General features: G+C 41.4%; 1 protein-coding gene across 8 annotated transcripts in view; it reads left to right on the top strand.

Annotated features, from left to right (window-relative positions):
* Positions 1–15,346, top strand: part of LOC147025342 (sushi domain-containing protein 1-like) — a 105,207-nt gene that overhangs the window by 80,744 nt on the left and 9,117 nt on the right. For all 8 annotated transcript variants that reach the window (XR_015059465.1, XR_015059464.1, XM_085886233.1 and 5 more), the window contains 3 exons: positions 5,094–5,181; positions 5,557–5,721; positions 13,693–13,777. Coding sequence is in view for 6 of the 8 variants with exons in the window: in XM_085886233.1 (XP_085742359.1) it covers positions 5,094–5,181; positions 5,557–5,721; positions 13,693–13,777 (338 nt within the window). In the remaining 2 variants the exon portion in view is untranslated. The remainder of the gene's footprint in view (positions 1–5,093; positions 5,182–5,556; positions 5,722–13,692; positions 13,778–15,346) is intronic.

The following is a 15,346-nucleotide window of genomic DNA, read 5'->3' as shown; positions in this document are numbered from 1 at the left end:
ACTACCATGTAGCATTGCATGAGGCCATAAACTCACAACTCTTCAAGAGCGACTGCAAGTAAGAGATAAGGAAAAACATCTTCAGCCAGAGATCGATCGCAGTTTGGAAAAGTCTCCCCAATAAAGTTGTCAAGAGTACTACCATTAACTAGTTTGAATCCAATCTGGAAAAGTGCTTGAAGAATGACCCTCTGAAGTGACAAATATATTCAAAGGATAGGAAAAGCAGTCTGAAGACTGAAGAATCCTGGAACACTTTTACATCCTTCAACTTTACAACAATAAATGCTGCAAGGTAATTTCAAGCCCCAAACGGTTTTATACAATAAAGAAAGGAAAATAATTATAAAAACTGGATGATGTTCATTATATTGCAACCACATACCATTATAACAGGAAGAAAGTAACACAAATAAACTTCACTGTTGCAGTAACCTCACTTCTGGCCTCACTCCTGATAACCTCCAATCACTCCATTCTACCACAGTCCTCTGAGGTTGCATTGATTCTTCCAGAATGCGACACCAGGTTACCTTCCACAACCCTAAGCTGAACACTCACCTGCATTCCTTCATCCCTCTTTTTACTTGTTTGTGAAAATCCCTGTATCTGTTTCCTGCCTTTCCCTCCAGTCATTCATAAATGCTTGCTACTCATTGTCACCTCAAGGTTTCTCGTGTACTCATTGCTGTTTTCTTCCACTCTTAATTGATCCCCCTTCCTGCCACTTTCGTTTCTTCCCCTCAACCACTCATGTGTGATGTCTTTGTCTCTCTGTTCCACTTTAAACCTTTGTAAGTATGTGAACCTCCTGTTGTAGCATAACACATCTCATCTTCTTAATCCTTTGCTACCTCTCTGCTGTTCCATAGTTTCGCATTCTCTTGTGACTTTATTTGTACAAACAAACAGCTCCAATGAAATGTTAGGATTGTTGGAAGCAAAGCAACAGTGTCCATCCTGTGGTGTTGCCACAAAGCTTGCTGGGAAAGAACTGTATACATCCTTTGACAGCTCGCATTGCATGGGAATGGAAGCACTTTCATGACCACAGATCGACTCTAAAATTGGATTGTAGGAGAATCTAGATCAACTCAAATCTGGGTTTTCAATCTCTGTCAGCTCTAAACCTGGGTTTTCAACCCCGAATGAATGGTGTATGTTGGTGTTGTAAATGCATACAAGATTTAGTACCATACTGCAAGATCATCTTCAGAAACAGTTACGACTTAGGCGAAAAGGAATATTGTATTTGTTTCTGATAATTAGAGTACAGTTCTACTTCGGTCAGAAATTATATTTCAAAAATACAAAAATTTATGTGAAAAATAGTTACAACACTTAATTTAGTCAAGTCAAGAAAAACAACTAATCTACCCCGTCTGCCTCCCAACTACAATGATCAAATCCAACCCCAGCACTCCCTGGTTCCTAGTATCAGCATTTATCTGCAAATCATGAATAATCTCCATGTGCATGTGTCACTTCAAATTTTAACAGGGGAAGGGAAAAGGGAAGAGATGAAGTCAGTAACATAAGGCATGGTTTACATATATATATATATATATATATATATATATATATATATATATATATATATATATATATATATATATATATATATATATTGTTGTAGATTTCCGCCCGCCAGCGTGCGGACGACCGCTTCTAGCCAATGGCTGCCGCTCTCGCCCACCGAACAGACAATCTAGTCGCAGCCTTGCGGATCAAACGCCGGAATCCCGCTACGGGTGTGTTTTGAGCACACCACAACCAAGTCAACACTCTACCCGCACGCTACAGGGTCAATCGCCGAATTGTCGATATACCTAATTAATCGCGCGGGCAGACTATCGAGAGACTGCACCTCAACGGGGCCCGCTTGAAACGAGCCGCTTAAGCAGCTCACATCGTTTTGGGATAACCGAGCAGGGTATTATCGAGAGGCCCCGTTGGACCCAATTCTATTATCGGCTATTTAAAAACCAACTATTATTCCGAATGCAATACAGCGGTTCAATGGAGGGAAAGGACACAACGAACAGGTTTGCATTCACACAAGGACATTTATTGTAATAAAGTACGTATACAGGCATGCACGTATGCAATTAAGCAAGGCAAAACACGTATGCAATGATACAAGGCCAACACGCATGACAGGAGAACTACAACCGTTATACACAATCACTTAACAGTTTTCCTACTTAGTAGATACGGGCCCACGGACACACGTACTCACACACACCCAATAAATGGTGGCTGGGGCCTTTAATAACGGGCTCCAGCTCGGAGGACAGGTGAGCTGAAACCCAGGACCTATCTTGAACCTCTCCACCTCGTGTGGTCTTCAAGTTGTTTGGACCCGGGCTCCAGCGCGAGTGAGCTGGACCCAATCACCGTGAGCCGCGATCCTTCCCGAGCTCCAGCGAATCCTCCCGCACTTCTCAACACGTGCTGGTGAGACGAGGTGCCGATCCTTCCCGTCGATGTGCCGCTTCCCCAAGGAACCACCTCCAAGATGAGGCCGATGAGTCGCACCAAGCTGGGAACCAAACGGAGAACAAAGAGCTCCACAAACCAAGAATAGCTAGCCAAGCAACCAGCTAATCTAACTAAACTAACTAAAGGAATGGGGGCAGAAAGCAGAAGTGATGGAAGGTGAACTATCTTGGGAACAAGCACTTATCGACATAACTAACTAAAGGAAACTGAATGTTGTATGCAATCGAATTCCCAAATTCGTGACAATATACACACACACACACACACACACACACACACACACACACACACACACACACACACACACACACACACACACACACACACACACACACACACACACACACACACACACACACACACAGAAATACCTTGGGATTCTCATGTGTGTACTATGTGTGAACATCTTTATCGTTGTTGAGGAACTCTGGGAAGGGCTCGAAACAGCATCGCACTTACCTTGTGTAGGTCTTCCTGGGTTGCTTTATGCAGCTTATTTGTCTGGAGGAGTGTGTGAGGAGTCAATTGTTTATATAATCCCAGCCATCTGCGTTTAGTTCGATTAGGTGAGAGCTGATTGGCTATTCCCTCCATTCACAGGTGAGAGATGTGGGTGGGTCTTTCTTTCTGTATATATATATATATATATATATATATATATATATATATATATATATATATATATATATATATATATCCGGGTGTAGTGGCGTGCACCTGGAATCCGGCGACTCGGAGGCTTGGGTTGGAGGATCGCTTGAGGACGGACGCTCTGGGGCATACTATGAGAGGGTGTAGGGCAGCCCGGAATCATGGCGAAACCCAATCCATATCCTTGTTTCGTAAGAGACGACCAGAGTTGCGTCAGGAAGGGCATCCGGCATAAAACCTATGCCAAATCAGTATGCGGATTATAACGGATGATCCGCTGTAGCGAAAAGCAGCCAAAAGAAGACGAAGAAATATATATATATATATATATATATATATATATATATATATATATATATATATATATATATATATATATATATATATATATATATATATAACACCTCCCATGCTCTTCTCGCCAAAACTGCTGCGTAAAGCAATCAATAATGCCTACACACAGTCAGCACTATGCTGTATCAAACCCTTCCCAGAGTTCCTCCACAACTGCAAAGACATTCACAAATCGTGCACACATGAGAATCCCAATGCTACACACTCCCTCAGCTGCTGGACCAATTTCATCGCTTTTTGGTGAATAATTAGTGACAGCGCAGACAGCATTGCTCCAATGAGGCTCCCAAGGAGAGAGAGGAGCATAGGAGGTGTTAATTTAGTTATGTAATCCTACCACCTGGGTTTCGTTGATTAGGTAAGAGCTGATTAGCTATTCTGTCCACATTCACAGGTGCGAGACATGGGTGGGTGTTTCTTTTATGTGCACAAATATATATATATATATATATATATATATATATATATATATATATATATATATATATATATATATATATATATATATATATATATATATCCGTCAAAATGTGCTGGGCATGATGAATCCCTTCAACTTGATCTCCAATGGATGAGAGTCCCACACATGCACGGACCAAAGCAGCGCCTCCACCCCAGAAGCTTCAGCCTCGCCACTCATGTCAAAAGACAGATATTTAATGTCATCATTGGTTAAATACCAAACGGAGATGCCTATCCAGATTTTCAGTCTTATTTGCCTTCATCAGGATGGCACACCATATAAATATCGAAGAAATGAATAAATATATCGATTCACTTACCAATATGAAAATACAAAAAAATTAGCACAAAATAAGTGGCACCTCAAGCATGGTCACTCTCCTACAATGGGAGCCAGGCAAGGTCTTGTTTGATGTGGGGATCGAAACAGCTCGAAGAGGAGGAAGTCTCGTGCAAGCAGCATGGTCCAGCCCACAGCTGTGGCACCCAGCATAGAGGGGAAGAAGCCTCCAAAAAGACAAAGGAAGAGAGATGGAACAGCATATGTGTTTGAGGCCTTTTATCCCCTCCACAGCATCTACACCTCATGCCTTTTTAATGCCCCGTTGCTCTGAAAGGCAGGCAGGCAGGCTCATGAGGGCAGAGCATCCCAGTGGCAACAGTGAGAAGAAGAAGAGGCAGAGGAAAATATCCCAACCTGCAAAGCATCAATACAGCAGTTTAAAGTTGTGTCAGCATTGAACCCTTAATAGACAACTCAAAGGTAAGTGGACTTGGGAACCTTTGAACCATCCAGTAACTCACATGGCAATTGCGATATTTCAAATCCCAGGTGGCTCACGAATGACCTTCAGGAAAGTGATCATTTCATCCATCTTGTTTGGTCTATATATGATTCTTCATCACACTTTGTGGTCGACTTACTGGTGGTACTATAATGTGATGATGAAAATACAGTGATGCTCAAAATCCCCATAAATGATCTATTGTTGTTTTGTCTGCAGAATGTTTGTACTTTTATGTTTAGGAAACGTAGTAAAAACAAAATTTTGAGTACATGATGTACGATCTTGTTTGCCTTTCCTAAAAACCCTTTAAACAGAGTCCTGTTTTCTGGTGTGCAGATCCTCCAAAGCCAAATGTTCCATTTGGCTTCCTTGACGGCATGTCACTTCCTTTAAGGCTTGTCTCAGACAACAATGGACCAGTGAGGTAAATTAATATTCATTATCCATTAAAATGTTAAATATTTTGATGGTGGTTGAGAGAGAGAGAGAGAGAGAGAGAGAGAGAGAGAGAGAGAGAGAGAGAGAGAGAGAGAGAGAGAGAGAGAGAGAGAGAGAGAGAGAGAGAGAGAGAGAGAGAGAGAGAGAGAGAGAGAGAGAGAGAGAGAGAGAGAGAGAGAGAGAGAGAGAGAGAGAGAGAGATAGAGAGATAGAGAGATAGAGAGATAGAGAGATAGAGAGATAGAGAGATAGAGAGATAGATAACGATTGAGGGAAAGGAGGGAGCAAAATGTTTCTTGCTTGCATCCCTCATGTATTTGACGTTCTCCCAATCACTGTGTGCAAACTGTTCTACCTGCAGTTTTTACCAGTTCATTGTGGCTCCACTGGAAGGCTGCCTTGAATTCCCCTGTGCAAACCCCACATTGGGTAACTTCTGGAGCGCACTTGGGTCAGGGACGTACATCATTGCTGAACTACAGGCGAACAACACATGGGACGGGATGCCCTTTCAGATTGGAGATAGGTGCATCTTTCCTTCCTTATCTTTATGCCAATTTATTTGCATGTGGTTTTGTAACAATCCATAGTCATCATTAATGTGACCTGCAGAGCAAAGAATGCAAACCACAACCAACTCTCGCCTGTCTGTTCTTGTGCAAACCACAACAAACCACAGCCTGTCACACTGAAGCTCTTCAATTGATTGATGTCCAGCCAGGAATCAATAAAGTGTGGACCAAATCATTTTGATATTTTTATTAACAGGAAAAATAGAGGGCACTCAATATACCAGCATGACATGCCATTCCAAGCAAAAGATTACTGGCTTACCCTTCCTCCTTTCTTTCCTTACTCTCCTTTACTGTCATTTAAATCTCTCCAAATAACTTTTGAGAAAGCCCCTCCCACTAAATAACTTTAGACCAGGGGTTCTCAATCCACTTCCTTTACCCACCTGGAGAGGAAGTTCTTTCCCCATTACACGGCCTCAACCTAAAGTGGCCTTAAAACTTAAAGGAGGTTAATATAATTTTAATTCAGCATCAATCACAAATCAAATTAGACAGGATAGATAGGACATTGGAGCAGGTAATTCAATGAGAAATTTGCACTCGTTCTTGTGCAGCGAGCACTGCCATTCGAGGCACAAAAACATTAAAAGCACATCACAAATCTGCTTCAACTTCCAATTTGTTTCATGCTTTCGTTTTTATTGTCAGCAGAGATGAAAATGCTGACTCACAAAGGTAGTTAGATGAAAATGGGATGAGGACTTAAAGAACAATGTGGCTCTTCTTTGGGTATACCAGGAGCATCTTGGCCCAGAAGTCAGGAAGGATCAGGTTGGGAAATTTGTTTTTCAATGTTGAGTTGTTTATGAGCTCCAAAAACTCTTCTTGGATGTCTTCGGCAACGTCGTCCACGTCACACTTGAAGGGGTCTTGCGTGATGGCCAATGATTACTCTGTGTTAATCCCTGGGAAGTACCACTGGAATCCGTTTTTGAGGACCTTCAGATGGTCTCCAATGACCTCTTTCACTCTTCATTGATCATCATCCAACATTTCACTCAGTCTGTGGAATACTGAGACATTTCACACGTTCACCTTCCTTCCCCAAAGGCCAAGTTTGGCAACAAATGCCTTTGATATGGTCGTTTTGACTGATTATGTTGGACTCCCTGCCCTGTAGCTTGATGTAAAGACTGTTTAATGCCTCGCCAGCTAAGCCAGGCATGCCTCGAAGCTCAGTCTTCTCATGGCAGACAAGAGGTCCTCCTTTACCTTGGCTTCGATACATGTCTTCAATTCATCCCACAGCTCCAGCACCCATAGCAGCATATTTCCATTCGAGAAACACCATAATTGTGTGTGGCATAATCGTGGTGTGCTGAGTCAAAATCTGCGCACAACTGTCAAAACAATCTGGTGATGAGCGCCTCACCCCTGTGTTTGTCATAGGAAGTGTTTGTCAATTCAAGCACCTCTCAATGGATCATGCAATGTGTTCCGACCACATGAGGATTCCTTTCCTTGACTTGCATTATGAAGCCAGAATGAGAGCCGAGCATGGCTGGGGCTCCATCGGTGCATCCACTAGCAAGCTTGTTCCATGGCAACTTCATCTCCTCAAATAAATTGGAGACATAGCACATCATATCATCGAACGTTGTCATTGAGGAACTCTTCTTCAACGGAGTTGAACGGAAAAACTTTGGACCTCTGTCTCTCCAAAATCACACAAAGGAAAAAAATTGAAACTTGGCACATAGCAAGAACTCCTCATGGAGAATGAGTGTGATTTTTTTCATGATGTCATAATTGCACATGTACAACGCAACATCCGATCAGCATGAACATTTTAAAGAGTCATCTAAGGATAAAATTGTTCACATAAAAATATTTGATGACATTATTGGTCACATGATTCGGCAGTCATATTGTTTTTTTTTAATTTTTTTTTTTAAACCTTCAAAAATCTTCTTCTCTGAAATGGCTGAACTTAACGAGGTGAAACTTTACAGGTATGATCGCCGATCCATGAGGAACAAAAGGTTCACAAACATGACATCATAGTTTGTTTCACAAACACGCCGATCCATGAGGAACAAAAGGTTCACAAACATGACATCACATGGTCTGGCAGCCATATTGGATTGAGCAAAAAACTTTAAAATTTCTTTCTCTTGAAATGCTTAATCAATCGACGTGAAGCTTCACAATTATGATCCGGTGTTGATGTGGAATATATGTTTTAAATTTCAACCTGATCGGATGCATGGTGTGGCAGCCAGAATTATTTATTTTTTTTGAATCTGTGTTCTCTTTGGCTTTTTATTGTTTATTTTTTTTGAATAAGGCTCACTTGGCTGTGCCTGGATGGTTTTGAGGGTAGAGTGGCAGCTGAAATGTGAATCCTATCCAGGTTCTTCCTGATGACTTCATCTGTGCTTTTTTCTTGTTCGGGTTCCTTCTGATTACTACAGTGCAGGACTGTACCTATTTGGTCTTCCATTTTATTTGAATTTAATTTATTTTAATCCCATTCTAAATTCAATTGAATAATATTTCACGTCATGGGTCAGGGTCAGGTGTCCGACCAAAGTGGGGTTGTATCAAAGCAGGATGTGTTGGAACCCGGTCATCACTGCCAACTGTTATAAACTGGTAGTTCTAATTATATCTCTTCTTAATTATGTAACACACTAGTTCACAAACACCACACAAAATACACCACAAAAAAACTACACAAACATGACACAAAACAAGTCCTGGCGAGGGTTGGCAATCTATGCTCTTTTTTTGTTTTTGCTATTTTTGGCAGGGTTACATTACTTCCCTGGATATCCCAAATCATCACTTTAATGCATCCACCCACACAGCGGGAGATGAGGTTTTGCAATTGTGTGTGTGTGTGTGTGTGTGTGTGTGTGTGTGTGTGTGTGTGTGTGTGTGTGTGTGTGTGTGTGTGTGTGTGTGTCCAGCCCACAACCTTGTTAAACATCTTTAAATTAAGGCTTGTGGAAGAGCTAGAACATTGAATGGATCAGGACCCGACAGAACAAAGGGAACAGCAGATATATAGGAGGGAAATGCCAACAGCAGGGCCGAGGGAGAAAACAAATGGAGGCGGACAAACTCAGGATGCTAGAGAGGCAGGGGAGAATGCAGGGGGCGGTCAAGATGGGTACAGAAGCAAACTCTCATGAAGGAAAAACAGGAAATTGGGGGTAGCGGTGTGTGGTTTATTGAGGGTAGATGGTGGTGAACAGCTTTCTCAAATACCAGGAGGAATTAATAAGAATGAAAAAAATGTGGAGGTTGTTTCGACGGGTGGGAAAAAAGAAGAACAAATGAGTTGAGGTGAGCAGTGATTCTGGATTTTTGCGAGATGAAGCAGAGAGGGGTTGATTGTGGAACACGTGCAACCTGTAGAAACCTGGTGTGAACAAAGCACAGAAAGAGCAGAGGGTGCAAGACCAGAAAGGAGCTGGTGGAAGACAGAGAGACCACTGACCTGTCTGCTATGGTAAAGTGATAGGCCCATAGACTCGGCTTCATCGTCGGAGATTCCAATGATCTTGAAGGCCTTGGTTTCCATTACCTTAAGCTGAGCAAGGTGTGAGGCAGGGGTGCCAACCAAAAGGAGAGTGCAGTTCTCCATTAAGCTGTGGATCAAGGCCTTGGAGGTGGATAGGAGTTCACACGTGCCAAGGAACGACCTTAATGAACGACCTTGCATGATGGTTGATGCCCAGACCTCAGCTGGCTTTGGAGGTGAACTTTGAAAAGTGGTTTATACAGGAAAGGGCATGACTGATATTGAGACTCAAGAGTTTGAGTGAGTGAACTTCTTCAATAGGATTGTTAATAAGAAAATATATGGGAGTGTTTGCCAGATGACCCTTTGAGAGAGAGAGAGAGAGAGAGAGAGAGAGACAGAGACAGACAGACAGACAGATAGACATATTCCAAGTGTTTAACCATCTTGTGATTTAAAAAATCTATTTCAGAAGAGAGGGAAAATCAAGGTCTGCAGTGACATCCCTCATCTTTTATATCTGCAGAGGGTAAAGTTATCAGCAAATATATCAAGAGGAATCTTCCAGAGAGTCAGAGAGATAACTTATGAAGGTTAAGAATATGATTGGGCCAGGAATTGGGGCACTTGGGGCACTTGGGGCACTCCAGCCTTGATAGGGAGAGGTGATGAAAGGATTCTGTTGAGAGCCACACATTGGCTGCGAGAGTCGAGGAAGTCAGGGACCCAAGAGTGGAGTTGGCTTTGGACACTGTAAGCAGAGAATTCGGAGAGCAAGGCAGGATGCTAGACCTTATGAAAGCTCGAGATATGTATATCGAGAGAGACCGCTCTTTATTTATTCGTCTGTAGCCTGTGTCTGCTTGGCTGCTTCATTTTCTACTGGCACAGCTGTGCCACTGGTGTAATGGCCCCGATACTCATTTTGCCGACCTCGGAAGGTTGACAGAGTTAACCCACTTGTTGTTATTTCAAAAGCACGACAGGGGCTTGGACTCAAGACCCTCAGATCTTAAGCTAGCCACCTTAACCATAAAGCCAACACCAGGCTTAGAAACACCTCTGATCTCATGTTTGACATTGATGGCCTCCATCCATTGTTAGGAGAGTAGAAGCAGCATTTCCAAGGTAGAGCAACTGTGTCTGAGTCATAATTGATGATCAAATGGATGACCAAGAAGGAATCCGAAGAAATAAATAGCAAAGATGGAGCCATCAGGAGGAATCTGGATAGCATTCGGGTTTCAGCTGCTCCTCCACAACCCTCAAACCCATCCAGGCGCAGCCAAGTGAGCCTTACAGAATTTTTTTTTGCAATAATTCACTTCTCCTTTGAGAGATATAAAATGAAAAAGAGAAATAGACAGTAAAGGGGATGAGAGAGAAGAAATAGCAAGAATTAGAATGAATAAAGAGAATTGAGAACAAATTAGAAAGAAGTATTAAAGGAACAAAGAACAAAGATATTGGGAAGAATCTGGATGAATAGATTTCAGCAGTTACTCCCCAGGCTCAAACACAGCAACATGCATAAGCTACCAGAGGTCTGTCAGCAGGGATGCACAGTCCACGCAGTTTCAGGATATGGTACAAACATAATCAAATGGAAGAGATGAGGATCGGAGATGAGGTCGTTGGAGAAAAGGAAGTATTCTAATACTATTTAAATAATAGTATTTTAATACTAATGATACACGATGAAGAAAGGGAAGTATGTGTCAACTGTGATTATGGATTCCATGACCTTGCTGATGATTGTATGCATGATGATAGTTCTGTAGTTAAGGGGGTCCATTTTTGCACCTTTTTTATGTAAGGCAGTGATGTTGCCTGATTTCCAAGCAGATGGAAGATGACCCAGAGTAAATGACAGGGTTAAAAAGGTAGACAACGGATGTGCAAGAGGTTTTTAGGACACCTGAGCTGCTGCTGCCCTGTCGAGTTTTAAATCAGTCGAGCATTGCTCGAAGCTTCTCTTCCTTCTCAGATTCAAAAGACACAGAATTCAGGAGCAGTTGGGTGTGACTACAGAGAGCGAGGGATTGAGGGTACAAGATTTGGAAACAAACACCTAATTGAGGTGTTCAGCCCTCTCACGAACGGAGTCAGCTGTGGTGCCATTTGAAGTGAAGGAAGGGATAGAGGGGGAGAATGCTCCAGAGACAGACTTAACTATATATCTGTGATCACAAAGCGATCACCAAGGGTAAGCCTTCCCCGCCACCCATGATCCAATGATGGCCATATTTTTTTGGACCGCCATATGACCTTGACCTTCAACATTTTGAGATGGAGTCTAAATTAAGAAAATGTGTTCCCATCTACATACATTATATCCATAAAACTAAACATCATGAAAATGGAGGAAAAATATTTTGTTATGATGAAAATATGTTTTTGTTAATTAGATCACAATCCAAAAAAAACTCGGTCAAGAACAAAAAACAAATAGCAGGCGCACAAGTTCAGTGGAGGTCCACTATTATGATTCAGATACATTTTGGAAGACCAAGCAGTCTTTGAAATTCTGCATTTGCAAAATTGAGCTATGACAAAGAACGTGTTTTTTTCTTTCAGATCGCAATTTGACCTTGACCTTTAACCATGAGGGGTATGATGTAAATTAAGTCTAAATGTGCTTTACTCAACTCGATCAAGTGAGGGCATTTGTATTCCTATTGGACAAAAATTAGTCGCATTCTGGTAAAAATGTAAACGTTTCTATTTATTCTATCATGTCCTTAAAATTAGGTCAAGGTCAAAATAAATTATGCCAACTCTGTGAACGTTTTATTCCCATTATTGTTGCAAAATTTCATTCTGAAAGTCCCAGCCAACTCTAAGATACAGCTTGGACATTGGCAGAAAAAAAAGGAAGAAAGAAAACAAATCAAAATGGTGATTTAGTACTCCAAGTGGTCTAAGACTTTGGGCTTTAACTCTGAAGGGTATAATGTAAATTATGAGTAAATGCGCTTTATTCTGGGCTATCTAGAGAGGGCAATTTCGTTCCTATTGGACAATCATCAATCGAGCTTTGGTGAAAAATTTTAAAATGTCTATAATTAAGTCATGACCTTAAAAATTCCGTCAAGGTTAAAAAAATTATGTTAACCCCACATACTTTGTATTCCAATTTTTTGGTGTAAAATTTCATTCTGAAAGTCCCAACCAGCTCCGACATTCAGCTCGGGCATTGGTAGAAAAAAAAAGAGGAAAAAACAAAATATCGTAAATGGTGGTTTAGTGCTGCTACCGGGCATAGTGGCATGCGCCTGTAATCCGGCAACTCGGAGGCTTGGGTTGGAGGATCGCTTTAGGACGGGAGCTCTGCGCTGGGCCGCACTATGAGAGGGTGTAGGGCAGCCCGGAATCATGGCGAAACCCAATCCTTATCCCTGTGTCATAAGAGGTGACCAGGGTTGTGTCAGGAAGGGCATCCGGCGTAAAACCTATGCCAAATCAGTATGCGGATCATAACGGATGATCTGCTATGGCGACCCCTCACGGGAGCAGCCGAAAGACGAACAATAACAACGTGGTTTAGTACTCCTAAGTATTACTAAGAAACTCTGAGGTACCATGAAATATTGGGGGCACTAATTGTTGAAAACAAACCTGGCTTACAACAGTAAAAAGCCTCACTCTTTCCTGCAGGCAGAATCAGAATCGAGCATTGCCACAAACTTCTCCATCCTATAGGTTGAGGCTTAACAAGACACCACCAGGTTTTAATGGAGGAGGGAGACAAGTTTGAAAGTTCAGTCTGGAGATTGGACAGGTGTTGTTTTCTGGCTCTCCTGAGAGTGGAGCTATTGTCATCAAATTTTCAACAAACATTTATAATGAGAATAATGAGAGCACTAGTTAAGAAGTTTTACATTTTTTTAGCTGGTCTTTTTGTCAAGTTTAGTTTGATTAAAGTGGACGTGGATGGGCTGTGCATTTTGAGATGCTTTTTAGTTTGCTCTGTATTTACAACTAGTGGATAGCCTTATCAAACATTATGAACTCTGAAATAATAGGCAATTAATTTAATGGCACATCATAATATGTATACAAGTTTAATCGTGTATATGACATATCGGTGGGATCAAGGGGTGAGAGGCAAGACAAACATCCAAGTAGGAGCTACACATTTTATTCCACACTGGGTGGTACACTGCACATGCACATCCAAGTAACTTTACAAAACATGTCAGTGTATAAAACATATATTATACACCATTTAACAAAATCATTCATTTTTTTTTAAATGACAGCCAAAGTGTGGCCTTTGTTAAAACTTACTAAGTCTGTGCCTGATAGTTTTTGATATTGCTTTACACTGTGCTATCATGCTATGCTAATGTCTTGCTCTGTGCCATGCCAATCAGTTACTCTGTGCTATATGTTAATTATTTACCCTTTGTCATGGTAATCAGTTTCCAATACGTCATTCTTTTTTTTTTAGGAAGTCCTATGGGGGTTACTATAATGCTATTTCCCGTTATGGTGATCATTGTGTGGTGCTCCGTGTTGTCAGCATTTGGAACAATGTAAGTGCCTTGCATTGCTGAAATAAAACACTAAAAACTTGTTCTGAATATTTTGACAATCAATTATTTTGCCTCTTTGGCAAAAAAAGCCTCTTTTATGTTAATTTCATTATTCATTCATTTACGCATTCATTTACTCATTCATGAACTTATTCTTTCAGCTATTGCATGATTCTCGCTTGAGTTGTCTAATCTGGATTTGAGTCTCATTGGAATTGGATGCAATTAAAAACTTTTATTCTGGTGCTTCACAGAGCAGCTAGGAATTTTGGTCATCGAGCATCGTCTTCGTGGTGACACTCAGTTGCCTATTTCATCTGCTAGCACTCATCTTGCTGGTGCTTTAGCCCATTTCCAAAAATTTCTCCCTCCTGACTTTCTGTCCAAAGATTTCTGTGACGAAGCTTAATAACTCCAGAAGAGGCAGCATATGATAGGAAATCCGAGAAAGAGCAGTAAACTGTAAAGTAAACTGTACAATGGAAACGTTATTGGCATTCTTTCTGAATTGGATAAATAAAAAACACTTTTGAAGTAAGAATTAAACAAAGACAAAAGGATGCACTTCAGAAAGTTGCTGATCAGTTGGCCCTGTGTGTTCTGATAAACTTCTGGGTTGCTGCAGTCTTAAAGGCCTTGCGGAAATCTTGTTATCCTTATCCTTGTCCTTTCACAAAGCGATGGGAGAGACGATTGGTGTGCTTGTGTCGTGGTTATGTCCACATGTGGGTTTCAGAAGGTGGAACGGAGCACTACTCCCAGGTCTCAAAGTATCCACCTTCGTATGTACATGTATGTATGAGTGTGAATGAATGCATGCGTATGTGTGTGTCCATGCAAGTTGCTGTTGTTGGCTGTTGTCTCCATTCGTGGATGGGTTTCAAGAGATGCAACAGAGATCTACCATATCTCAAAGTGTGTGTGTGTGTGTGTGTGTGTGTGTGTGTGTGTGTGTGTGTGTGTGTGTGTGTGTGTGTGTGTGTGTGTGTGTGTGTGTGTGTGTGTGTGTGTGTGTGTGTTTGTGTGTCCGTGTCCACATGCAGAATCTCATTTGGTATTGATCATCCATTCTCACATCTGCTTTAATTTATACATCCGAACAAGGCGATGCAACGTTAAATGCTCCTTCTTGTTACCCCACGCACGTGAAGCGAAAAGTGTGGTTAAGCAATTTGTTCACTTCTGTTTGTTTGTCTTTCTGTCCATCCATCCAGAAATATCAGTTAATGATGGAGGAACAGCTTAATTTGAATTGCGTGTTAAATTTTGAACACAAATCGGAATCGGAGTCGGAAAACGAATCTGTTGTTTATCAGTACTTTGGCTCTGAATTTGTCCCGATTGCACATGCGCAGAGAGGAGTGAAATAATTTTTTTACTCTGTCTGCGTGTATGGCAATGAAACAAACTTGAAAATAATTCCAAACAGGAATTTCGCTGTTTTTAAGGATGTCGCAAAGGACACAAACAACAGGCACGAATAACAAATGTAACGTGTTAGATAAGGTGGTGTAAAAATACAATACTTCAACGGTGGTAAACTTCAGGAATTAATCTTGGATATGACCT

The sequence above is a fragment of the Eptatretus burgeri genome, chromosome 6, assembly GCF_056783735.1.
Source record: "Eptatretus burgeri isolate ZD-2024b chromosome 6, Ebu_testis_v1, whole genome shotgun sequence".
Taxonomy (NCBI): Eukaryota; Metazoa; Chordata; class Myxini; order Myxiniformes; family Myxinidae; genus Eptatretus; species Eptatretus burgeri.
This window is presented reverse-complemented; position numbering and strand designations above follow the sequence as displayed.